The sequence below is a fragment of the Adiantum capillus-veneris genome, chromosome 4 (assembly GCF_014529385.1).
Source record: "Adiantum capillus-veneris isolate H3 chromosome 4, ASM1452938v2, whole genome shotgun sequence".
Taxonomy (NCBI): domain Eukaryota; kingdom Viridiplantae; phylum Streptophyta; class Polypodiopsida; order Polypodiales; family Pteridaceae; genus Adiantum; species Adiantum capillus-veneris.
Window position 1 is genome coordinate 64,232,843 of NC_140934.1, and position 27,981 is coordinate 64,260,823.

At 44.3% G+C, this 27,981-nt stretch overlaps 1 protein-coding gene across 3 annotated transcripts in view; it reads right to left on the bottom strand.

Annotated features, from left to right (window-relative positions):
- Positions 1-322: 322 nt before the first annotated feature.
- LOC147459308 (synaptotagmin-5-like) overlaps positions 323-27,981 on the bottom strand; it is a 161,303-nt gene continuing 133,644 nt past the window's right edge. For all 3 annotated transcript variants that reach the window (XM_086510601.1, XM_086510602.1, XM_086510604.1), the window contains 6 exons: positions 17,233-17,312; positions 17,000-17,150; positions 16,588-16,821; positions 1,505-1,819; positions 1,264-1,377; positions 323-954 (listed from right to left, as the gene is read on the bottom strand). In XM_086510601.1, coding sequence (XP_086366727.1) covers positions 802-954; positions 1,264-1,377; positions 1,505-1,819; positions 16,588-16,821; positions 17,000-17,150; positions 17,233-17,312 — 1,047 coding nt within the window. In that variant the 3' untranslated portion in view covers positions 323-801. The remainder of the gene's footprint in view (positions 955-1,263; positions 1,378-1,504; positions 1,820-16,587; positions 16,822-16,999; positions 17,151-17,232; positions 17,313-27,981) is intronic.

Here is a 27,981-nt window from a genome sequence, read left to right on the forward strand (position 1 = left end):
GACCTAGCTCTTAGTGAATTTAATAGATAATCATTAAAATTTGTGGTCATGTTAAAGTTTTAGGGAAATGTATGGTTTCTATAATTGTGGATAAGGTAAACCTGCAACTGGAACAAAAAATAGTAGGGGTTCCTTCCTTTGAGTTTCATTGTAGATTGTCTCTTTAGTGCCCTTATACTGAAACATATTGAGAATTTAATGTAATCCCACTAATCTCACTACAGAAAAGTGAGACTCCGCCCAACAACAACCTCCTACTCTTCCTCTTTCCCTTTATTTGGTAGGCATGTAATGTATATCTGGGGTGGCACAGTGGCAGATGGAAAGAAAAAAGCAGTCAGTTTTTGAGAAGATCAGTATGCTCAACAGATTTCTTGATGAAGTGTTGTTGGAATGCAGACCACATAAGTCAGTTGAAGCATCATAAACTTCCTGGAATGTGGTTCGTCACGGATTAGGTATACAAGCATGGCCACACTGGGAATAGACTCCCACTAAAGAAGTTTTCTAATTACAACTGTGAGGCCATGGCGTTTTTCGCTTATAACTCTTACAGAGAGTTGATTTGGCAATTCTTTTCTTACCAAATGGTCAAGCTTGTGTGAGCAGATTGGTGACCTTGGTCATGGCCTTTGAAACACATCCACATGATAGTGGCCACGGCCCACAAGGATAATCGGAGTTTGCATTGGCTTGAATGCAGATGGAGAGGCAACCCATGGGTACTTTGAGCTACCAATGGCCATCATGGGCTCGAGTTATATTCTTGGCTGGCTTCAGGTCAATGGTAATGGCCTGTAGTTAAATGTACTGAAGGTCTGGGGGAGCAGGGGGTAACCAATTAAGTTTCAAGAAGATCTGACCACTCTGCCCACCGAGCAATTGCACTGCAGCGTCGTGTTCTCCTTCTCGCAGTACCCTTGTTAAGGTTATCGCACATTTTCCAAGGCGTTTCTGTGAAGACACACCAAGCAGATGAAAAAATGTTATATTCAAAGTTGAACTTTGACCTTCTGCTTGTTGTCTGTTTAAGCGTTTTCCCAAATTCAAAAGAGGAAGTCTGAATCCATCTCTGTGGCAAATTAGGATTCCCAAAGGCACACATGCACACTGCTTGAAAACATAAAGCTCCTTGTAAACAATTTTAATTTCTTCGGAATGCCATCTAGATGACAGCTTGATTTGATTATTTCTGTGGAAGCTAGTTTTTCAGACCTTGACCTTTTTCTGATTGAAATTTGTTGCTAGGCACAGTACACTTACCTCGACAAAAGTATCATGGTCAAATACATCGACTAGCAGCATGTCATGTATAGCATCTTCAACCATAAAATCAAAGTGCTGGTTCCATTCTGGATTCAAGTTCTTGGGTATAACCTGCAACACCACCAGTAACATCATCACATTAACTCGAGGACAAGAAACTCCAAATTGGGGCAGCCAAAGGTTCAAAAGTGTTGCAGATATACAACAGATGTAGAGTCTAAAAAGCAGTAAATACTACCTTCGTAGTCTTGCGTGCATCACTTTTCTTCATCCTCAGGACCACATAAGGATCACAGTGTTGGTTAAAATCACTGGCCACTAGATTCTCTCCTCGGATCACAGTGACTTGCAATATGCCTCGAATTACAGCTCCTTCCCTCATCAGCGATTTGTATGGTGTTTGCTTCAACCCATTCAATTTGGTTGTGATTACCTTCTCCACTGATGTTAATGGCGTTGAGGCTGTCGGTATGGAGGCGAAGTTTGGGTTTGTTGCTGAGGCATCCAAAAGCACATCATCATCTAGACTATGATAGATAAGCTCCAAGTGGACCTGCACATTAATTGCTCTTCAAACACAAGAAATTCATTCCACAAATGCTTTTATTTATGTGTAAATGCACACTCGATGACTCTCACAAATTATCGCTATGTAAAGGATTGGGGGGACTAGCCTCTACAACACCTCCAACCACCACAAAACAGAGGATTAAGAGAATAATCTTCTAAAAGGATATGGGCTAGCATATCCTTGCATAAAATCCTCTACCCTTGGGAACAGAGAACCTCGACTAGACTCGATTAACCTCCCTATACACCACTATAATATCAACTGTGCAAAACTCCAACCAAAAAGGGAAACTCCAAATCACTAAAAAAAAACAGAGAACAAGAGACGGAAACTGGTGAGATTTTTGTGAAAAGAACAGTAGGCTCCATGAAATTTGACTTTTGACTTTCACACTTCTTTGTCAAAATATGACTCCCACTAGCAATCCCTAGAAGCATAGGTGGGTACACAAGATAACTTTATTCATCATAGCTGCAAAGAACCACTTTATTTGAAGCCTATACAGGAGGGGACACCCTCTCTTAGACTCCACTAGTAAGAAAAGCTCCTCTACTCCCAAACGCCTCCACCCTTTGCAGCAATCATGGTTTCTGATTGCTAGTTCTTCTTCGTCAAAATCCCCACCTCACTCACAACCAAAAACTGATAAAAGTCCACTTTCTTCATCTTTTTTAAGTACTTCGTCACTTTTTCAAGTCTCGTCACCTTTATATACAAAAAAAACAAAAATAGGCACACGACACCTTGTACACTTTATACAAGCATGCTTTATCGACATATACAAAGTCTAAAAGCATTAAAAAATCCATCTAGAAGTCTTTGGGGTGGTCCGCATCACTTTGCAAGAGCACGTCACATATTGCCCCCCCTCCCCCCAAAGCAACATGGAACACTTTAAGTGTTCCATACATGTACATGTTTTGCTTCATCACAAGTTCTTGTCGCATAAGGCTCGAGTTTAATGCCATTCACTCTTCCCTTATGCATCTTTCCATCCAAATCCTTACGCTGCTAGCTTCCATTATCAAACACCTCATGCACAACAAAAAGACCCTCCCATTTTGCCTTGAGCTTTGTTTGGAAGGTGTTGTCGAAAGCACTAGTTTACCTCATCAACAACATGCCCTTGGGCTTTATGCAACTCCTTTGCCTTTGTTTTTTCATTGAATACATAGCTCTTTTTTATCTATGCTTCAAAATAAACTCCATAGAATCATAAAATTAACCGGCATAACACATTTTTCACCATAAACCAAATGAACTGGGAGTGAAACCCTGACTATTCTTCGTCACTCTACATGCCTACAATGCTCACTCTAAATTCATATCCCAAATTCTTTGGATGCTTCCACAAACTTAAACAAGACCGTTTACAAAACTTTATTAAATGCCTCTACCAACCCATTGCATTGTAGATAGTTACAGGGAATGGCCATTTCAAGTCTTCATTCCCTATTCCTATTGAAACTTCCCATCTTTAATCCCCATTCTGTGTTTCACACGCGAGTACCCGTAACAGGGAATGACATTTCACGCCTATTTCCATTCCCTGTTTGGCATTCCGATTTCCCGTTTTGGGTAGCTATGTGCAACTCATAGCTATTTTTTGATCCAATAATTATGAAAGAAGAACCCGTTTTAGAACGTGGCAGGTTTATGTACGAAGTCTATCCAAGTGACCTCAAAATTTGGTTCCTTGGTTTTTTATGTAAAAGAAATGGAGAGTGGGTGTCACAAATATCATGCATAGTACAAAGCATCTTGGAACCATGCTCTTCATATACTTCCAAAATAGGACCTCGAATTTGAATCTCCTTACTTTTTGTGCAAATTTTCCGGTCTTCCATTTTCCAAACAGAAATCAGCATTTTGACCCATTATGATGATCCCAAGGGTTTCTTAGTGGCATAAAATATACTCACACTCCAAGGAAGCGTTGTCATGTCGTGACACGTTCATAATGATAAAATAAATTGCTCACCTCATTTTTTATGCTTTACAGGGCATAAGCCATAAAGATCATTTGCAAGAGAAGGATCCAAGATTTTTTTTTCAAACCGCTGTTTTTCTCAAAGGCAGTGCTATGCAGTGGTGAATGTCTATAGCTACCAAGACGCACACTCCAAGGACTTGGCAAGCTTTCAAGAAAATTTTTGCCCAAAGTTATTTGCCTTCATATATCTTTCTCCGCAGCGCAGCTTCTAGCAGAGTGGGGCATCTTGAAGTGCTTGCCACGGAAACCCTAATAGAATACGACTTGAAATTTTTGGACACCTCGCAACATGCGTTTCTTTTCGAGCTGATAATCTTGGAGGTCTAGTATGATTGTTATGTCTTGGGACTACCATCACCGCTACAAGAACATTGTCTATCAAAAAAGAGCTTATGGACTATGTGGTGGTTGGCTACAACCTTATGTAAGGAATCTAACCCTAATTGTTGGTGCAGGTTTCAGAACGGAAAGCAAGTCCACTTTCGAGCTCAGCTGATGTCGAGATTGCTTTTTAAGTTTGAGTTTTGTCTGAGAATCTATTTGAGGACTTGTTTGGTGATCCTGTTTGAAATGGGTAGTATCTGTTTTGAACCTGTCTTGGTGCTCATTAGAACTCTTTGAATGCTTGGTGATTAACTCCCGCATGGAAAAGTGAGAAATGTTGTTTTGTCTGAACCTCAGAACGACGCAAACGGATTGTCTGGGGAGAATTTCGTTATATGCTTGAACACCTCAAAACGACGTAGACGGGATGTCTGGGGAGCTTTTCGTTGAATGCTCGAAAACCTCCGAACGACGCACACAGGATGTCTAGGGAGCATTCCGTTGTATGCTTGAACCTCCAAATGACGCACGTTGCGGTCTAGGGAGCCAGTCCTCTTCTGACCTCATGGCCCAACCCTTTTTAGGTTATTTGCGGGGGGAGTGACGAGGTAGTCATTGAGTAGCTTCATGCCGCAGACCGTTTGTCTTGGGGGAGTGCTCGGCGGCGTTGTTTGTTGTGTCTTGTAACATGCATATGTGAGCAATTTTGTTGCATTGTGATGTGCCAACCACTGAGTATTCCTTATTGGATGAGATTCTTCTCGGAAGCCAACGACCCAAGAAATCAAAACCTCCAATCTGGAATGAGACTCCTTATTGGATCGGATTCTTCTGGGAAGCCAAGGACCCAGGAAATCAAGAGCTCCGATTTGGAATGAGATCTCGGAGTTATTTTTGGCTAACTTGAGTTGTTTTGCACATATGCTGTAATCGCGGAAGATTACTTTCTTTCAAGAAGGATGTCACAAATTGCTGACGTATCAAGTCATTGAAGAATGGAGCCAACCTGCAGATCCCGATGGAGGGGCCTAAACCCTAAGTGAAGAAGCAGCAGAAGAAGGTCCACCAACTTATGGGACCCCGTCTGTTGGGGCCCAAGTGACCTAAAGAAATTAATTAAAGCAAGACCTCCCCCCACACACACACAGCGTGGAGAATGATGACGTGTGTCACAAACTGCTGACGTGTCAAGCCATTGAAGAACGGGGCCGACTTGCAAGTCCCAGCCAAAGGGCCTAAACCCTAAGAAGAACAAGCAACAGAAGAAAAGAAGTCCTACCAACTTATGGGACCCCGTCCGATGGGGCCCAAGTGACATAAAGGCATATAAATAAAGCAGGACCCACACACACACACACAGAGCGTTGCGTGGAGTTGACGAGGTGGCATCGACTGTACGGATCTCCGCAATTTGCGCTAACATGATGATGTGGCAGTTGTACGGATTCCGTGATTTACGTTGGCAGCTTTTGAGCTCTTGCTTTTGGACCAGTTGCTTTTGAGTTTGAAGCTTTTCATGTAAATTGCTTTTGGGCCTAGGGCCTTTAAATATGAGGCCATGGGCTCATTCTTTGGCATGCTTCTGGACGAAGGTGCAGAGGATGGAGCACCGGCTTGTACTTTGATGATGCAATATAAAGAAATACCGAGAGGGGCGTCAAGATTTGGGGCCAATACTCTCTGGGGTGGAATTCCGCCACTCCATCTCGCATGTCATCTCTCTCTTTCAGTTCAATTGTTATTGAAGTGCTAAAAGTCAGCTCAATCCGCTCTTTTCTATTGGCACGTGGTACCCGTTTTGTGACGTGGCAGTAGATGCATGGAATCCCACAATTCTTGCTGACATGCTGGCGTGACAGCCTGTACAGACAATCCCACAATTTCCACTGAAAGTGCCACGTGGTAGCTGTATGGATTTTCGCAAAACGCGTTGGTTGCTTTTTGGACCAAAAGCTTTTGAGTTTGACTGCTTTTCATGTAAACTGCTTTTAGATGCCAAGGGCCTTTAAATATGACCCATGGGCTCTCACTCTGGCAGTCTGCCTGCAAGAGATGCAGAGGAGAGCAATGGGAGTTGTACCTTGTTGAAGCAATATAAAGAAACACCAAAAGGGGCGCCAAGGTTTGGGGCCACTGCTCTCTTGGGGTGGAATTCCGCCCTCCCCTGTCTCATGTCGTGCATCTCTTTCTATTCACTTGTTATTGAAGTGCTGAAAGTCTATTCATTCTGTTCTTTTTCCGTTGGCACATGGTGTCCGTCCCCATGACACCTTGGGAGGATGGAATGAGTAAGGAAGACCTTGAGGCTTGCATTGCATATATATCAATTAGAAAGAAAGTCTCAAGATATTTAGATTGCAGTCGCACGATTAAAAGAGGCAACAAGTTTGATAAGAGACATAGGTTCAGATTGAAAGCTATTGAGGAAGGTAATTGGGTGTTGGTATGACAGTAGTCTTGACAACCAACATTCAACAATAAGAAAGCTTTCAAAGAGATAGTTTGGTCCTTATGTTAATGAGCATGTGTATGGAACGCAACTTACACTTTGCATGTCACAAACGGGAGCGCATAGCAATATAAAATACATTCGGATAAATAGGATTTATCACTTATTACTAAAGCCAGATGATAAAGAGAGAAATAGATAGATAGAGAGAGAGAGAGAGAGAGAGAGAGAGAGAGAGAGAGAGAGAGAGAGAGAGAGAGAGAGAGAGAGAGAGAAATGAAATGAAATGATATATTAACGTCTACAAGAGGCCAAAATGACCTATGAGACCAACTGATTACAATGATGAGTCTAGTACCAAGTCTGGGTACAAACAAGAAAACTACAAACAAAGAACTGATAGGAGTGCTACCGACTCCTATGGGTGGCTGGTAGGCTGAGCAATGGTATCACCATAAAGGTACAAAGTGGGGATAAGTGTCACCATGATACAATATAACAGTAGCATGAAGCATATCCCGATCGACATTCTTGGTGTCGTACTAGAATCCTGTGGATCCTATGCCGCAATCTCCGCCGGTGCTGCGTGGCTCCCCTCCTCAGTCGCGGTCGTCTCGAGAGAGAGATGGAGAGTGAGAAGATCGACACAGTACTAGGGACCTAGAGATGGGCTGATCCCCCCCCGTAATAGTATCTTTATTACTGAGGAGAAGTCTATACAACCACTTGAACTGAACGTATTACCACGTTCCTTCTAGAATAAAACTTGATGGTTCCCAGAAGCCTCGGCTTCCTATTCCTAGGGCAAAACCCTTCTGTTCCTTATTCGAAATCCTCGAGAATCGAGGTTCTCGCCTCTGGATCTCACCTTTCAGACTCAAGGCATGGCATCCCTGCAACTCTCTTCCGACTCTATTTCCAGAGTCCTCTTCCTGCAGAATAACTCCGCTTTCCTGGACATGAAGTCCTTACTTGGGAATCCAGACTTTCGGATCAAAACTTGAGAGACTACCTCTCTCCGATCCGTGTGTCTACTTCCCAAACTCGGGTACGAAACCCTTGGGCTGATCTGGCTCTAGTTCCTCAGAGCGTTTTCTCCTACAGAGGCTCATGCCTTCCTCTGCTCCTACTCCCTCGCGAAGAGGAAGTGCTCCTGCAAACAAATACTCAGAGTTCATAACATGAAGATCGTTACCTTCAAAATCTCGACGCTCAAAATGCAACTCGGTTCTCGAAAAGTAATTCCCAGAAAGAGATTTATAAGTTAAAAATAATGCTTTCACAACACTTCCCAGGCGTCCCTGGATGCAATCACATGCACAGTTGCAATGCAGACATAGACTTCCTCGCGGGAAAGCAAAAGCATCTGCTTTCCCGAAAAGCAATCCCGCTTTCTCAGAAAGTATTTGTTTTTCCTCAAAGTTTCATCTAAACCCATGTTCATTCAAGTGCTTACTTTTCCTTGTGCTCAATTCTAACACAATTCGGAATTTCCTCTCGACTATGGATATCCCCTTTCTGATGCACCCGTTACCCACCTTGTGACGCATCAGGAATACCCATCACCTAGTCACTTCCTACTGAACTTACGGTACAATCTCCTTCGCGATGCTCTGTCACCCATCCTATGACGCATTAGAGATGGCCGTTCCCAGATGGTCGGATACTTCTTCCCAATACTCCCCGTCACCCATCTGATGTGACACATCAAAAGTACCCGTTCCTGGTGGCCTTATAGATATTCCCGTTCTCAGTGCTCTCGTCATTACTTTGAACGACGCACTAGGAATACTCTGTACTCGGATGTCTCCAGTGAGAAAAACCCTCTCACTTAAAATTCCAGTAATTCATTTAGAATTATTTTTCTTGGTGTTCCAAGCGAGAAAACCCTCTCACTTATAAATCCAATAAGTCATTTAGAATTATTTTCCTATCAGATAAAGCCAATTCAACAACATTGCGTAAGTTGGATGGGCAAAAATCAAGATTCCCACTGTAGGGAAAAGGATTAAGTTGTTCAAGAGATCCCTTTGATTCACAAGAAAGTCAAAATGAAGGCTGTGATAAAAATGTTATGGATGAGTATGAAGAAAGAGAAAATGATGCGTTAAACTTTGTTGAAAATGAAAATGAAATTGACAATGAAGATTAAACTTGCAAAGAGAGATGTGTGGCACATACCGGAGAATGTACGAGGGATGAATGTCGTGCAATGGCACGTTCATAATGTTAAGTAAATTACTCACCTCACTTTCTATGCTTTTTGATATGTGGGATCAAGTGCTACAATATACATAGTGTCATATATGCAGAAATGGATGTTGTAATTGCTATTGTGCACATATCTTACAAAGGCATCATAACCCTGGACGTGGTATTCTTGCGTGTTTTCTCTTCTTAGAACATACTTAACTTGGTTTAGGAATGTACAAATGTCAGGTGTTTCAAAGTGGCACACTCGTCTTACCTAGAAAGTCCAATGTAGGGGGATCCCGTCCAAAAATAGCATCTTTCATACGTAGCCATAAAAGATGTATCCAAAGTGCTTAGTTGTTCCCATAATACATGTAGTAGTGATGTGTGTGAACATACTTAGGACCGCCGGGGCTTTTTTCCCCCTCACTAGGAGGTTTTTTCTCCGTGCATTATATATACGCCCATCACTCTAGGGCTAAATTATCTTTCCATTGTGCACTAAGCAATATACTCTTTGTTGTGTGCCTTAAAATTCTTCTTCTCCAAGCTATGTGTTTCCCTACAACCCTATTTCCAACAATTGGTATCAGAGCAGGTTGAGTCCTCTCGGGCATAATTACCGACGTCGTCGGCACACACCTGCTCACTTTCTCCGAGTTGGGTGAGCTTTGGAGAGCGTGAGCAGGTTGACAAATACTTCGGGCGAGCTCGTGGAGCTCGATCTACTAAGAATTTCTATTCGTGCTCATTTCAGCCTTCGTTCCACTACAGAAAGTACTACGGAAGCAATTTTGTCCTTTCATGTAGAATTTCTATCGATAAAATTTTCTATTGAACAGGTCCCTTACACTCTTCTTTGGGTTGTACTATATAGCACATGTTGGTCCTACTTCATTTTACCTCTTTCCGGCGATTTTCACATCAGGTGCAGTCACTCGCCATGGCTGATAACAACACAGATGTATTCAAGATTTTTGTTGTTAAGGATAAACTGGATGGGAACAATTACCCAACGTGGGCTTACAAGATGCAGCATGTACTTGTGTCAAAGGGCGTTTGGAATGTTGTGCAAGGCATTGATGAACATCCACCTTCTGTGGATGTAGGCTCTGTTGAGGATGTTGCAGGTTTTGATGGTAGGACTATTGTTGCTAGAGTTATTTTGCCTACGGTTGAGCAGTCTCGTTGGGATGTTAGAGATGCGCAGGCTCGTGCATTAATTGCATTATCTGTGAAGCGCACTATTACTCCTCACATTTGCTCAGCTAAATCAGATGAACAAGATTGGGATATACTGGTTGGTCTTTATGCGAGTTGCAATGAGGCTAAAATTGCATTGCTGCGTAAAGAGATCGATGCATGAGAAAGATGACATGGACACTTTCCTTGGTGGTATCAAGAATGTAAATGAGCAACTCATTTCTGCAAGCGAAGTAATTTTTGGCAGTTCACTTGTGCAAACTGTTCTTGATGCATTACCAAATTCTTACCAGATTTTTGCTAGTACTTGGAGACTTATGACCCAAGGAAATCTAGATGTTGTGAAGTTTGATGCATTATGCACATTGCTGTTGCAAGAGTCACTTTCAAGAAAGAACAAGGCTAAACAGCGTGCAGTTGAACACGCTTTTGTTGTTGCTCAAAGAAAAGGTGGTAACAGCAATATACCCACTAGATCATTGGTCCTCTCGTCCCCTAGAAGGTTTCTCTGCCTAGAGGCAATGTGGTTGTACATGTTCCAAAGTTGCTCCAAGGAACTGGAGCTTAATAGCTTAGCCAAAAACACGAATGGAAAATTGTTGCAACTCACGCCTATCTAATCCATAATCCTCCCACCATAGTGTCGCTCCAATCTTAATGCGATCTAACAGTGCTTCTAGAGAACCATAGAAGCCGTTTCTTTTGGAGAGAGAGAGAGAGAGAGAGAGAGAGAGAGAGAGAGAGAGAGAGAGAGAGAGAGGGAGAGAGAGAGAGAGAAATAGAAATAGAAATGTTATATTAACGTCTTCAAAAGGCCAAAATGACCTATGAGACCAATCAGTTACAAAATAGTGAATCTAATACCATGTCTGGGTACAAAAGAACTAGAAGTGGAACAAAATACTACTACTACTACTACAATCTAAAACTACGTGGGTGTAGCAGCTGATACAATAGGTACCCGGTAAACTGGATGTAACAGTGTGTGAAACAAAGATGGAAGAAATGGTGAGGATCCATCCTCATCTGCACTCTGGATGTCGAGAGAGTATGGCTCGAATCTTCTGTTGTAGTCTCCGTCGATGCTGTGTAGCTCCTCTCCTCAGTCGCGGTCGTCTGTATCTCTGTAGCTCCAGTGCTCGGTCGATGAGAGTGCCAGTAGTGGTCAAATGAGTGTGGGACGAGCTCTGCAGTGGTGGCTGCTCCTCTGGCTGTCCCATATCTAGTGAAAAGAAATCTGTAATGTGTCTCTGGGACTGCCTCTCTCTAGCTCTCCCCAGTAAAGTGTCTCTATACCTGTGTAACTCAAGTAGATATAGTCCAAGACATCTCTGATCCTCATAACTCATGACCCTAGATAGAGGACCAAAACCCTCTCTGAATAAGCAGTGGAAACGCCCCCGTATCTCATAGAGAGAGAGAGCGCCGGTGGTCTTTGTCAGGACAAAGTCGGTTCAAGACAATGTACAACCCATTGCTCACCTCTGTATCGCTCTTGCTTATCACCTTGAATCGTGGTTGACCACAAAGGTCATTGCATGTAGGGGAGAGTAGTAGGCATTCCACTTGGAAACACACACGAACTTGATTTTTTCGCGGCCGTCCACATCAATCACAAGCTTGTCGAGCTTCTCAATCACCCGATCCATGGCTCTTCGCCTATGCGTGGTTACATGCCATCAATGCATCGAAGTAGCTAGACAATGGGCTTCACCATAGCATGAAGCGTCTTCACCTTCTCCCACCATTCGGCATCACCAACCAGGACTATACATTCTATACCAGCCACTGAGAAGACTTTGGCATGCGGTTGCACTCATCACTAAGAATAGCGCTGAGAAAATAGCGCTCTCAGCGCTCCACCACAAGTGGACAAGCAGCCACGCATCAAGAAGTTGTAGGCAAAGCAGGTTTCTAAAAACTGAGAGAGAGAGAGAGAGAGAGAGAGAGAGAGAGAGAGAGAGAGAGAGAGAAAGAGAGAGAGAGAAATGAAATGAAATGAAATGTTATATTAACGTCTTCAAAAGGCCAAAGTGACCTATGAGACCAGAAAGTTACAATGCAGTGTATCTCATACAAAGTCAGATTAACAAAATACATTAAACTAGGATAACAAAATATAAATACTGCGGGATCCTAAACTAAGCAATACAATGTGAAGACAATATGGGAGGGGAGTAGAGATCCATCTTCATCTGCACTCTGGACGACGAAAGAGTATGGCTTGAATCCTTTGCTGTAGCCTCCTTCGAAACTATGTAGCTCCTCTTCTTCATCGGGGTTGTCTAGATCTCCCTAGCTCCAATGCTCGGCAAAGCAGGTTTCTAAAAACTGAGAGAGAGAGAGAGAGAGAGAGAGAGAGAGAGAGAGAGAGAGAGAGAGAGAGAGAGAGTTCTCCTTTGAGAACTCATACCTCACCTCTTAGTGGTTGAGGACGAAGGAGACCAAATGATTCGGATCATCAATGGTGGGTGCAATTCATGAAAATTCTCATATGTCCTTGAGAAGGTTGTTGAGGCAATGTACCATGCAAAATGAGAAGCTGATCTGCCAGTAAATACACGCGATGATAACCCCGGACACCCTATTTGATGCCTCTACATCTGCAACCATGCCCACCAAATTCTCGCACCCAATGATCTCAATGATCGATGCCATTTGGCCGCAAACACGTCGGCTGCCTTTCCATTGCCGGCTTGCTTGGAAGTTGGGGAAATAAGACTACCATCGGACCAGAAAGCCTCAATGCAATGAACTATGAGAGTAGACAGTAGACACTAGAGAGGGAGCTTGAAGCTACAATGAAGGCTGAGGCTTGGGCAATGAAGAGGCCTTCTTTCAAAGACAGCAGGGGCCCCCTAAAGCAGACCCTAAGTCTTGGTAAAAATGGCCCTAAATGGATGCAAGAACTGGCTGTCTTTTTGCTCTGTTTTTTTTCCAAAAAGGTGCTCCTATTGCCGTTCCGTAGAGCCCGAACGGTGTTTGGAATAACATTCCCTGCAACCCCCTCCGTCCATCCCTTCACGTCCCGACTGGTCCCCATCCGGGAATGGCTGTTCCCCGTTCCGATGTTTCTTTGACAATCAGCACCCTCTGCCACACAGAGGTCTCCAACCGGGGTTGAAAATTTGCAAAGGTACCAGGCACAAACCATCACATTTGAATCACCTTCAGGTCTTCAAAATGCAGCTCACGATTTCGTCCAGCTCCACGCTGAAATACGCAACACTCCTCGGTCGACAACCGGCTGGAAAACGCAGGTACACAAGGATCCTTTGCAACAAAGATGCTGCAGAGATATATCAACCCCCTCTTGATGCAAAAATGTTGGTACAAGGGTGCTCTCGGTGACTAAAACGCAACAAGTCACTCTCCTGCTGGCTGAAAAAAGAAGCCTCAATTGGCTCCTCCTTGTCCTCCGGATCCACTAGGTGTCGTCAAGCCTAGGCTCTGATACCATGTCAAAGTTTAGCAGCAGATGTGGTGACAAGGGAGCATGCAAGAGAGAAGAAGAAGAGAATTTAACGTCGTAGGAAGCTTTCCAGAGAGAGAGAGAGAGAGAGAGAGAGAGAGAAATGAAATGAAATGTTATATTAACGTCTTCAGAAGGCCAGAATGACCTATGAGTCCAGAAAGTTACAATGTGGTGGATTTGATACAAAGTCAGAGTAACAAAAATGACAGAATAAAATGCTATGGAATCTGAGACAGCTAGGTGTGATCTAAGCAGATAGGTGGGATAGCTAAATCACAAATCACAAAAGATCCAGCTAGGTGGGATAGCTAAATCACAGATCACAAATATCCAGCATCGGTCGCTGGCGGATCTCATCAATCTCCTCCATGGTCAATAGTCTGACCGTGCGTCGTGCATGCTGGGCCAAAGTGATCCGAATCCTCTGATGCAACCTCCGTCAATGTTGTGTGGTCCTCCGCAGTCGTGGGCATCTGGATCTCCCTAGCTCAGTCGCTCGGTCGATCAGTGTGCCTCCGGTGTGAGGCGGCGAGCTCTCCTGTGGTAGCAGCTCCTCCGAGTGTCGAGTGTCTGCTCTAAAGAAGTCTGTGATCCGTCTCTGAGACTGGCTGATCTCTCCTCTCATCACGCTCTCTCTGTGTCTGTGCAGCTCGAGAAAAAACAAACCCAAGCATCTCTGATCCTCGTACCGCATGACTCTGGAGAGTGGTCTGAAGCCCTCTCTGAACAAGCAGTGGAAGCGGCCGCGTATCTCGTAGTAGACAGGGCAATGGCATGTGTAGTGCAACTCTGTCTCAGGCTCCAGGTCACATAGGAGACATGTCCTGGCCTCTGCTGTATCTCCCAGTCTCGATCCGCAGCTGGTGTGAAGATGTGCGTATCTGGCCAATAGCACATCGTATCCCATGAGACAAGTGGGTGTCCATGTATCTAGGTCTCGTCACAAAACTGTCCTCCGTAAGCAGGAGAAGATGCTATCTGTAGAAAGCCATCTTCGTGCCCAACTCCTGTGCTGGCTGTATCCATGTCCTCCTGATGTCTAGCTGAGTCAGGTCCTGGCAGATGAGCCTGGTAATCTCGGACTGTGTGAGAGTTAGAGAGGGTGCATCCAGTGAGTACTGGAAGGGTGGCAGTCTGTCTATGCTGAACCCATGCGCTTGAAACCATGATGTCATCTCCCCATACCAGCATGTTGTATCTCCCTGCATGGCTAACTGTCGAGAGGACTCAAGTGCAAGGCGGGCATATCTGTTTCTGGGAAGTTCCCAAATGCGGTGTATGAAGGAGACGGATCTGGTGAGCGCCTCAACCACTAGTGGGGGAGCAGCTAGCTCTGCTCGTATAATGGCACGTGGTACTGAAGCCTTGGCTCTAATGAGCCGTGAGATCATAGAGAGAGAGAGAGAGTGTACTCAAAGTTTAGCAGCAGATGTGGTGACAAGGGAACATGCAAGAGAGAGAGGAGGAGAGAGAAAAAGGATAGACAGAGAAGATGGAGAGAGAGAATGTGAACTCAAGCCCCGTAGGAGAAAACGCTGTTAACACAAGAGAGACGACAAGGCTCACAACTATACACTACTACAATAAGGCGTCCCCCCCCCCCCCCCCCCCCCCCCCCCCTTCTTTTCCCTATAGGGAAGTAACAATAATGGCCAACACACATCTCAATAACCCATGTCAAATAAATGGAATATGAAGGGTCAAAAACATGAAAATAGGGTGCCCAACAAAAAGGCCACAAGTGGCACACCGGACAAAATCTGGGAAACATCCACCATGATGCGTAGAATCTAGAAAAGCCTCACAAGGCCGGGCACAGCCACAAAGAAGCCCTCACTCACAAGATCAAGATGGGAAAACCTAGGGGATGCCCTCCAAAACTTGTAACAATTTCCACTCCAAAATGATCTCCACATCCCTCATGACAAGCTTTTAGGCAATAAAAATAACATCATGATAGAGCACTCTCTCCTTGTGATACATGTCCTATCCAATCAAGATATACTTCATAGCCCTTCGTATGATTGCCTGCCTTTGTTGAGAAGCAAGTCCTTTACTTACGAGCACTTCGAGTGGCCACGGTGGCCAATAAGCTTATGTATGCATGCATCATGAGTGCGGGAGGAATCGCTGGCTGCATGGAACTTCTCATTCCAACAAGACTGATATGCTTAACAGACGTCAATTTGAGCCCAATGGTGATGCACTGAGCTATGCCCACAAGCAGCTGCACAAAAATGGTAGTGTGCAAAAGGGCAGGCAGCCCCAGACCAATGTCCAGCCCATGTGGTAGGTTTCTAGTGTGCTAGGTAACTTAAAAGGCTGCAGTGGGAAAAAATGGCTGTCTGGTACTTTTACCCATTGAATTTCCAGACGGCAGCATTAAAGAGTTTTAATTCAATAAGCACAAAAGGTATGAAAATAAGCTGACAGAAGCTTGCTTAATGAAAGTCATCTATTTATTATAGGAAAACGTTAAGTAAATTGCATCAAGAACATGAGAAAGTACAAGACTTGGCTCCTGATTTCAAACCCCTACAGCAGCAAAGAGAAAAGTCAAAAGAGAGTTCTTACTTCCTAAAATGACCTAGAGAATCTACAATGTAAAGACCTGCATGATGCATTACAAGCAGCACCTTGAGTAGGTATATGTTTGTAGAGCATAAGTTCCTGAACTAAACTTACTTTTAAGAAACCAGCAAGCTGAGTTTCCATCACCATTGCCAAAAGATGAGCCTTATACCTCAGGCTACTCTAATTCAAGTCATGTCAGCACCCACATGGAGCAAACATTTGGTAGAGTATCTATCAAATCGGAAATTGCCTGAAAAAATGAGCAAGAGACGCAGAAGAGCAATCGAGATAGAGGCCCAAAGCTATGCTTTAACTGGAAATCAACTGTATAAGAAAGGTCAAGACCATGGCCTTCGCCTTTGTGCAAACGAAGCCGATTACACTCCAATACTGGAGCAAGCACATGCTGGATTTGGGTGGGTGGGTGGGTGGGTTGGGGGGGGGGGGGAGTGATGCTAGTGGCAGCAAAGGAGAAACATATCAGATTTCACTAATACAACAAAAAGAGATGCCAAGGCCAAAATTTAGAGAGAACAAACCTCTCCTCTCGTGGTAGCCAATGACTGGTGTTTTTTCGATGCTTTATACAAAGGAGCCCAGATGTCCTCAAATGCCTCAGGTTCTAAATTTTTGAGGTCTATTTGGGCAGATCCAATAAGTTGTGCTGCTTGCAGGCCCTCATCATCTAAAACCTCAATTGTCAGTTTCTGAGTGGCTAAGTCTTCCACTTCAAGTTTGAAATGCTCATTCCAAATCGGATCGATGTCATTATTCTGCACAAACATGAACTCATAAAGTATTGATTGCAGGAAATCACAATGAGAGTATTATCTGATCTCTAATAATCACAGTGAAGAGTGTCAAAAAACTTTATATTTCAGTTTTGCTAGACTGATTTTCAACCGATATGTGGATGGAAGAAAGTATCAATGCCACAGGTCAAGAACTCACAATTGTTTTGGTCTTTTTTACTCTGTTCGAAATTCTTCTTATGAAGACTCTTGCAAAAGGGTCGGATTTTCCAATAATATCCTTGTTTTTCAGATCTTTTGCTTGCACCACCTTGACTTCCAATATCCCCATCACTCGCAATTCTAAATCTCTAAAATTCAAAACTACATTGAGCAAATTCAGCGAAAAATGAAAGTAATAATACTAGCTTTTGTTGAGCTTAATGCAAAAACCTGTAGTCTCCTGGAACAATGGGGATAATATTTCGAGCAGGCCAAAGCATAGAGTCCTCCACCGCTGCTCTGATAGTACCCTATAAAGGCAAGTTTGAATCGCAAGTTGCATCATAATATGACTTCAAAAGAGGTTGAATAACTACGAGAGATGTTCATTATATGCATTTACCAACTACCATTCACTATATGTCAAAACATATCTGCCTTAGTTAATGGTGTGCGCTGGACAACAGTGTGAGGCAGCCAGTTCGGTTACTGACTTGTAGGGCTCAAGGCCCTTTTGATGCTAGGAAACAGATTACATCTGCACATTGGCGATGCGCCAACCATCCCTAGGACTCAGGAGACCCTAGAGCTTGCACGTCTTTCCCACGAAAGACTAGCAATGGGTTTAGCCCTTGGGAACATGAAATATACTTCCACAATCATGTGCTTTCAAGAACGGAAAATTGTCCTGTTAGATAAGAGAGTATATTTACGATCGCAAGTATAAAATATGAAACCTGCATGTTATGTAAGAAAAGGCTCAGAAGAGGCCAAAATCAACTCAGCTCAACCTACACCAGAACACTTACATGTCAAAGAAGTAACAAGATGGACAACACAAAACCGTCACAAAGATGGAAACTTTCAGGAAGAGCACAAATAGCTCCAGGAGTTATGACAGCTATCACTTCAGAAGCATCACAAAGAGCCCAAAGTGCTCATTGCAGCCCTCATTCCAAAGTCTCTAGGAAGCAGCCCTTCAAGAAACATCTGATGTTTCAACGACAGCAAGAGCAACCTGATTAAGAAAGGCTCAGAAGAGGCTCCAAAGTCTCTAGGAAGTAGCCCTTCAAGAAACATCTGATGTTTCAAACAGCAGCAAGAGCAACATGATTATAGCTAATCATTCAATCCAGTAAATTGTTCCCATACGAAACACCATACACACATGTATGACGTGTAGTTTCCAACCGCCTTTAATATTTCATAGGTTTCTTGTTTGGTCAATGTTTCACTTTTCTGGTGATGCTCTTGAGACTTCTTGAGAGTCTTTCACAACTGCAAAGGCCAAATCATGAACTAACAGGACTGCTTCAGAAATTTCTCCTCCTTGGTATATTGGCCATTTTCTCGGTCTCTATGAGAAATTTGAGTTTTAGCGTTGATAGAAGTAAGAAAAATAAACGAGATGCAAGGCATTAATTAAAGCTTCAAAGCCATTGAGCTAGTACTCAGATTGCACAAAGTCAAATACTGGCAATACCCCACACCGGTGACTACTCAATATTGTAATTTGGTCTCTAGTCTTAGTTACTCATTGTTAAATGACAAAGCAGACACAACTTTAAATAATAGAAATAAGTAATCACCCATTATGTCATTTAGAAGAAACTCTCAAAAAGTTGAATGTCTTTTATCCAAAAAAAAGATTTTTAAACGTCCTTTTTGAGAAAAAAATTATTACTTCCTAAATGCCTAGTAACATGGTTTCTGTCCCAACTATCCACCCATCTCCCTTGTCCCAACACCATTCCCCCGTTTTCAACCCTCTTGTGAAGACAAAGCTCTCGTCACCATCCCGGGGTCTTCACTAAGACTAAAACAAAAGACTCAAATCGGCAGCCTGAAAAATCATCATCCATGCCTGAGGATGCCCGGCATCGGGCGTTGTCCGAGAAAGTATTGCATCGGTCGCTGAAGAGCTTCGTCAATGTCTGCCTCTGTAACTAATCGTACTAGGCGTCTCCCTTGTCGTGCTAGAATAGTCCTGATTCTCTGGTGGAGCCTCCGTCGATGTCGTGGTCGCCCCCGTAGAGTGGGCATCTAGCTCTCCTGAGCTCAGTGGCTCTGTCCACTAATATACCTTTGGTAGAAGTGGGCTCTGAAGTCTGCTGCGAAGCATGCTCATCCGGGTGCAGGTGCTGAGTCCCTGCTCTTTCAGTTCCTTGTTTTCCTTGCGAAGTCTCTCAACTTCGTTTCGAAGGCGCGCATTGTTGTCGAGCTTCAGGGGTGTTGCCACCACCCCGGCAAAAGTGAGCCTGGCTTCGGATTGCTCAGGTGGTCATAATGGGCTGTTTGTGTGACCGCCTATGGCAGCCCAGCAGAAAAGGCGGCAGCCTATATGACTTTACCCGACCCTGAGCAAGGTTGTGCCGAGCAAAACCAGGCCGCAGGACGGTCGCAGCTCGCAGCTCGCAGGCGTGCAAGTTTCTGAACGTGCAGTTGACTCGGTGGGGCGGCCCTATGTCTGACCTCCCCCTGAGAGAGAGAGAGAGAGAGAGAGAGAGAGAGAGAGAGAGAGAGAGAGAGAGATGAAATGAAATGAAATGTTATATAAAAAGTCTTCAAAAATGCCAAAATGACCTATGAGACCTAATTGATACAATCTTGGTGGATCTAATCCAATGTCTGGGTACAAAAAAAAAATGAAGTGAAGTAAAGTGAAAGACTAAATCAGCATCATCATCAGTGCACGAGAATGCGCAACATCCAGCGTTGTCCAAGAAAGTACTACATCGGTCGCTGAAGAGCTCATCAATGTCCGCCTTTGTAAATAGTCGTATTGGGCGTCTTCCATGTCGCGCTAGAATAGTCCTGATCCTCTGATGGAGCCTCGTCAATGTCGTGGTCGCCCTCCTAGACTTGGGTGTCTAGCTCTCCCAAGCTCAATGGCTCTGTCAAGTAATATACTTCTGGTATAAGTGGGCTCTAAAGTCTGTTGTGAAGCATGCTCATCTAGTTGTTGAGTCCTTGCTTTGAAAAAGTCAATAATCTCCCTCTGTGAATGTTTCCCATTGCCTAATCTCCTCAAGAGACTCTCCCTGTGTCTGCACAGCTCTAGCGAAAACATCCCAAGGCATCTCTGATCTTGATATCTCATGACTCTAGCGAATGGTCCAAAGCCCTCTCTGAATAGACAATGAAAGTGGCCTCGTATCTCATAGTATACCGGACAATGACAATGTGATGTACCTCTGTCTCAGGCTCTATATGACACAACTGGCATATCCTGGCCTCTGCTGGTATTCTCCTAAATCTGCCAGTCTCAATCTCTAGCTGATGCGATGATGTGCACATCTGACCAATAGCACATCGTATCCCATAGGATAAATGAGTGTCCATATAGTCCGGTCCGATCACATATCCGTCTTCTGTTAGTTGGAGAAGATGCACTCTATAAAAAGCCATCTTCGTGCTGAACTCTTGTGTCGGTTGTATCCATGTGCTCCTGGTATCTAGCTGAATAAAATCCTGACGTATGAGTCTAGTGATCTCTGTCCATGTGAGAGATAGGGAGGGTGCATCCAAGGAGTATTGGAACGGAGGCAATCTATCCATGCTAAAACCATGTGACTGAAACCATGATGTCATATGCCCATACCAACATGTTGTAACTTGTATCCCATTGTAGCGCTAGCTGTCGAGATGACTCAAGGGCTAGCCAAGCATATTTGTCTCTGAGGAGGTCCCATAAACTATGCATGAAGGATATTGACCCAGTAAGTGCCTCGACCACGAGAGGGGGGGCAACTAGCTCGGCTCGAATAATCTCATGGGGCACCGAGGCCTTAGCCCAAATCATCCAAGAGATCATAGAGACTAAAGGCCTGTCCATACATCTCCATCCATCAATGCTACCAGATCTTCCATGGTCATCCATCGAGGGTCCCCAAATCTGAACCCCATAAAGCATAGCTGAAGCCACTAGAGAGTCAAAAGGCCACAGCTTTGTTCAAGGTTCCTGAAACTAACCTGCGAACACATATTCTCCAGTCCTCCCAAGAATGCATAAGCTCTCGTCAATCTAGTTTCTGCTGCTCTCCTCAATGAAAACACTGGTCCACTAAAGACTACCCCAAGATAGGTGTATGCATCTGTATACTCCATCTCCTCGCCATATGTAAAAGTGGGTACTGACCTTGTGTTAAACACCATAACCTTGGCTTCCCTCAGGTTAACAAACAATCCACTATCGTTGGCAAATGTCTACAAAGAATCTAAATGACGTTGCATCCCCTTCAAGGAGTCAGAAATCAACACAATATCATCAGCATATAACAATAGTGGGATCCATGTCCCTGCCAACTGTGCTCCTCTATCACCATCCCTCTCAATGTAGTCAGCAACCTCATCCACATACATGTCAAATAGTGTAGGAGATAGCAGGCAACCCTGTTTCACCCAATAGTGGAGTGAACCAAATCAAAAATCCCCTCTAGAGTGTATACATGTCCCACTACTGACTTGAATAGAGCCATGATCCCCCAAATCAACTCTTTGAGTACCCCCATCTCCTGCAGTCTGCACATCAATCTAGCTTTGGGCACTATATCGAAGGCTTTGCAGAAATACACAAAGCAACAATAGAGTCGTGTCCCATGTGATCTCCCCTGCTCAATAATGGCTCTGAATGTCAGAATATGATCAAGTGTAGAGAAACCTCTCCTGAAGCCCGCCAGTCCTGTTCCCCATACACCCTCTCTCTCTGCCCCTCTACTCAACTGCTACTCAAGGATGGATGCGTACAACCGTGCCAATGTGTGTCCAATCATGATAGTGCAGTAGTTCCCAAGCTCCATAGGATCCCCTGACTTGAAGATAGTTATGATAGTGGACCAAACTCCAAGTATCAAGTAGGCTCTCACACATGGCACGGTTGATATGCTCTCCTGGTCTTCATCCTATCATGGCTTTCTTGAATCTTTACCATCTCTGCGGTAAAGAAAGCACATGTGTGCGGGCATGGCTCTTGCAGGTCTGGCAGAGGTGGCTGCCCCGAGACTGTGTAGAGGGATGATGCATATTGACCCCATACCTCTGTAGAAGTGATGACTGGTGGGGAGAGTGCTCATGGAAGAGTTGCCATGCCTCACCTGAATCCTGACTCAAAAACAATTGATATAAATCCTGCTCTAGTCGAGTTAGAAACGCCCTCTTCTTTCGTCGCACCAAACGCCAAGAAGCAATCCGTAACTGCATGTGAGTAATGACTCCAAAAAGTACCTCCATCTGAAGTCGGGCTCTGGTCTCTCTACAGACCTCATCATACCAGCTATTCAGGGGTATGTTCCTAGAACGTCGTCGCACCAAACGCCGAGAAGCAATCCGTGGACTCTGGTCTCTCTGCACTCCTCATCATACCAGCTATTCAGGGGTATGCTCCCAGAACGTTGTCGCACCAAACGCCGAGAAGCAATTCGTGACTGCCTACATGTAATGACTTCTAAAAGTACCGCCCTCTGAAGTCGGGCTCTGGTCTCTCTAGACTCCTCATCATACCAGCTATTCTGGGGTATGCTCCCAGCACGTCATCGCTGCCCAAGCTCAGTGTGCGGGTATGCCTTTGCTGCTACATCCTGTAGTGTCTCTGTCAATATATAAGTGAGCTCCCCTAGAGGTCTCCCCGTGTCCTCTATGCATAAGCGTCTGTAGATACCATCTATGTAGATAGAATCAGTCTCCAAAGTTGTATCAGGTATGCGTAGATGCATGTGCCAGTTGAGCTGTGTTGACCTCGAATGAGACGGTAAACGTGAGGAGAGCATGATATACTGCTACCCTAGTAGGCCTGGGCCCGATTGTAAAGTCCTGCATAGAGGGTATGAAATTGGGCTGAGCCAAAACATAATCCACTATGCTAGCCACATGTCTATGAGGAAAACAAGTGAACCAACTCGACGCTGGAAATCTCTGGAGGCCATTCAAGATGGACAGTCCATGTGCAATCCCCAAATCTGTCAGATATCCCCCATGTTCAATGTGCTCTTCATCCTACGAACGCCTAGCCAATCCCATATCATTGACATCCAATCCTCTCAACATTTCCTCTGAGGTATCGTAGAAAGCTGTCTGAGACTGGCCCGTCCTGGCATTAAAGTCTCCCAAAAGAATAACATCTCCATTCCTAGAGAATTCCCATACATCCACATCCAATATCATGTAGGGTGACGGCCCCCTAGGCGATGCATAATGAGATGTGCCGGGGGCAAAATAGCATATTGCAATGTAGAGTAGCCTCCTTGTCTCCGCTCTCACTCTGACCCACATATATCTAGCTTGCTCATCTCTTCAAACAATACAAATGAGGGGTTGGAGCTCCTCTCTGAATAGGACTGCCACACCTCCCGACCCTTGTCCTCTATGCATTGATCTGACAGCCTGCCTACAAGTAGTCTCCCACTGGTATCCGGTCACTCTAGGTAATGTGCCGCCAAGAGTCTCATGCGTTTCCGAGTAGAAAATAATGTCTCTTCCATTAAAGCTATCCTCAAATGCGCCTACATCTAGCTTCATTGATCCACTACAATTCCATGCTGCCATTTTAAGGTTGGTCCCATAGGTCTCGCACCGTCCTGCGGTGCGCTTTTCCAACACCGCTACTCTCCCTCCCTGTAGAAAGCCATTTTCCCTTTCTCCCTCACCGCCTTGATCTCCGGCATCAGCTCTTGCATGTGTGCTACCTGTGTTAGAGTGAGGTCATCACCCAAAACTATTCCAGTTTACTTGAGTGTTGGTCTCTTCTTTCGGAATTCCTTCCTAGCTTCCACCGTAGGGAAACATATAATGAGTGCTCTTTCCTTGGGCATTCCTTTCCCATCACTTCCCTTCTTGCCAACTCTCCAAGCACTTGTGTGTGGATTCAGAAATACCCATGTGCTTCAAGAGATCTTGCACTTCTTCTTCTACTTTTCAACTGTCTTTTGAGACCTATAACACGCACATGAAGGGCTCTAGTCTCTCTCATTTGCTGCTCCTCAATTGTCATGTTGATAATAGTGGATGTCGTTGTGGCTTCAGGCATCTTACCTTTTCCTTTCTTTACGTCCTGGATCCACTTTTCAGCTTTATCAACCTTCTCCTATGTTTTGAATAGGTGCTCCGCCCATGAAGAGGTAGTTCGTGCCTTCTGCTCTTCCTCTTCCCGTAAAGTTTTCACCTGCTCCTTAATGCATTCGAGCTCCTTTATCATTGAGGGTTGGTTTTCTCCCTCCTTTGCGGGGGTATTTTTGCAAGCTGGGATGTCTCCCTTAGTGCTTCGACCAATGCATCCTTTTCATTCATGCGTTCTTCCATTTTTGATTTCCAAGACTCAAATGCAGCACGTGCATCCTCAAATCTTTTTTGCATCACGCATTCCATTACATTCACTTCTACCCTCACAATCGTCTGCATTTTGGCCTTCAATGATGTGTACATCTCATCATGTTTACTAAACATCTCTTTGTCCAACTCTTTCCTCATATCTGCATACATAGCTTTTTCCCCCAATTTTGTTGGCATTCTCTTTGCCATCACCATCGCTACCACTGCCAACCGTACTATCTGCTGCCATCGATAAGCTCTCTACCTCTGATGCCACAATTGCGCCCCCTATCCACTAACGCCGCTGATCCCTTTGATGAATTTGTTGATGCCCTCGACTGTGCTGTCTTCATCACCATTTTGTGTCACAAAATTATGACGTGGCAGCATCTAATGAGAGGACCTAATGCTATAAGCTGTTCCAACTTATGGGCACCTGATGACAGGGCCCAAAGGGACACTAAGGAACTAAAAAGGCTGGCAGGCAGGCTGTCCGGACGTCGTAATACGCGTTGACATGCTGACGTGGCTAGTTGTAGGGATGGCCGGAAAACAAGCTGAGAGTGCTGAGGTGGCAACGTACAGAATTCCGTAATTCAAGCTGGCTGGAAACAGCGCCAGCTTTTGGGGCTTACAGATTTTGAGTTTGAAGCTTTTCTTGTAAACTGCTTTTCCATGGCCAAGGGCCTTCAAGTAAGACCCCAAGGCCACTCTCTGGCTCAGATTGTTGACGAGCTTTCGAGCAGAGAGGACTCGCGGGCAATTGTAACTTTGCTCAAGCATTAATATAAAAGTAAATACGGAAAGGAGCGCCAATCGTTGGGGCCAATCTCTCTCGGCATGGAACTACGCATGGCCGTGTCAACTTAATTGAATTGTGATTTAAAGTGTAAGGTATTTTTAAGTGATTCTCGTGTGTCGTGCCAGATTCTCGACTTGGGGGTGCCCAAGTCTGTTACATTTAGTCTTTTCCGGCTTTTGCTATGGTGCTTTCTTGCATTTTTCTGTCTTCTCAAAATCTTCCTTGTTTATCTTGTTTTTTCATTTGTTGTTTTGTTGTTTTTCTCTTATTTGTTTTTGTGCGTATTTCCCTGCTTCAAAGAGTGTGTGTGGTGGGTGGATTGGTGAGTGGTGTGATGTGTGGAAAGCTTAGAATATGACTACACTACTTTCTTTTGTGTCAATACTTTCAAGGCTTAAATTTTGCGGTGTACGTAGGAAGCTTGCATTGTGAGTCTTCTTATTTATTTTTTGATTTTTATTTTTCTCTTTGCTTTTTCCTCATCTTTTTGGTTACCTTTCGCAAGTGGACTCTATTTGACAGAGTGGCAGAGCCCCCATCGTAGCTCCAGTTAGTACTCCTAATGGCTCTTCCCGTTGAATTCCCTCAGTAGATTTATTCGTGGTATCAATTGCTGACATCATCTTTGTCACCGATTGTTAACTCTCGTTCGTGCCTCCTTAGCTCCATGGTTGCAAATGGTGCTAGCTAGTGCGTTTTTGCCAGATAATCAGCAAAGCAACAAGTTCCTTTCTCATTGATACTACCGGTGGCTATCTGGTTATCTTGGGATTTTGGCATACGTCGCAAAGAGAACTTACGGTGGGAAGTGACTATCTTTCAAACGCAACTATCATCCATCTCTTCTGAAGATGGCCAAAACACATCTCACTCACTATAGGAGAGGTGGTTTCCTCCAACATTTCTGGTTTATTCACTTTGCCCATGAGCCTCATTGTACATATGTACTTGCCTCGAGAATCGGCACCATTTGGGCGTTTTGACAGATTTCTCAAGGAACAGAAATCGGCTTTTTGTTAGAGAGAGAGAGAGAGAGAGAGAGAGAGAGAGAGAGAGAGAGAGAGAGAGATGATGAAATGAAATATATACTAACGTCTACAAAGGCGTAAAAGACCTATGAGACAAAAAGAAGTTACATCATCATGCTCATATCTCCATATCCTATCTGTCGCTAAATTGGCTTTATCTTACAGAAAAATAATTCTAAATAAATTATTGGATTTATAAGTGAGAGGGTTTTCTGGCTTGGAACACCAAGGCAAAACAATTCTAAATGAATTATTGGAATTTTAAGTGAGAGGGTTTTTCTCACTGGAGACATCCGAGTACAGAGTATTCCTAGATTGTCATTTAAAGTAATGACGAGAACACTAAGAACGGGAATATCTGTAAGGCCACCAAGAACGGGTACTTCTGATGCGTCACATCGGATGGGTGACAGGGAGCATCGGAAAGAAGTATCCGACCATCCGGGAACGGACATCTCTGATGCGTCATAGGATGGGTGACATAGAGCATCGTGAAGGAGATTGTACCGTAAGTTCGGTAGGAAAGGACTAGGTGATGGGTATTCCTGATGCGTCACAAGGTGGGTGACGGGTGCATCGCAAAGGGAATATCCATAGTCGAGAGGAAATTCCGAACTATGTTAGAATTGTGCACATGGAAAAGCAAGCACTTGAATGAAGATGGGTTCAGAGGAAACTTTGAGGAAAAACAGATGCTTTCTAAGAAAGCGGGATTGCTTTTCCGGAAAGCAGATGCTTTCCCGCGAGGAAGTCTATGTCTGCATTGCAACTGTGCATGTGATTGCAACCAGGGACGCTTGGCGAAGTGCTGTGAAAGCATTGTTTTTAACTTATAAGGTTTTATTGAGTTTTTGGGCAGGTTCAGACTATTTTTAAAGTACGCCGGCCGCCCACTTAATAAGTGGGGAGCTATCTGATAAATAAGGCAACAGATCAGCTAGCGTTTTCTCTCTCTCTTTTTCTGGCAGAACAGCGAAAAAAAAAATATTAAAATAAAAAAAAAACGGCCGCGATCTCTACGCGAGCAGCTATTCGTGCCCGTGGCTAGGAGCTATAAAAGCATCACATTCCCTCACTCAGAGAGGAGGACCAATCTTTATCGAGTTGCGTTTCGAGCGTCGAGACTTTGAAGGTAACGATTTTCATGTTTTGATCTTTGAGTATTTGATTGCAGGTGTACTTACTCTTCGTGAGGGAGTAGGAGCAGAGGAAGGCATGAGCCTCTGCAGGAGAAAAGCGCTCTGAGGAACTAGAGCCAGATCAGCCCAAGGGTTTCGTACCCGAGTTTGGGAAGTAGATCCACGGATCGGAGAGAGGTAGTCTCTCAAGTTGTGATCCGGAAGTTGGGATTCCCAAGTAAGGTCTTCGTGTCCGGGAAAGCAGAGTTGTTCTGCGGGAAGAGGACTCTGGAAAGAGAGTTGGAAAAGAGTTGCAGGCATGCCATGCCCTGAGTCTGGAAGGTGAGATCCAGAGGCGAGAACCTTGATTCTCGAGGAATTGGAATAAGGAACGGAAGTTCCTTGGAATAGGGTTTTGCCCTAAGAATCGGAAGCTGAGGCTTCCGGGAACCATCAAGTCTTATTCTAGAACGAACGTGGTAATACGTTCGGTTCAAGTGCTTGTATAGACTTCTCCTCGGTAATAAAGATACTATTACGGGGGGGGGGGGAACTAGGCCATCTTCTGGTCCCCAATACTGTGTTGATCTTCTCACTCTCAATCTCTCTCTCTATTTATTTCTCTCTATATCCTATGGCTTTATATTAAGTGATAAATTTTATTTATCCGAGTATATTTTATATTGCTATGCGCTCTCGTTTGTGACAGTGGTATCAGAGCATGGTCTCC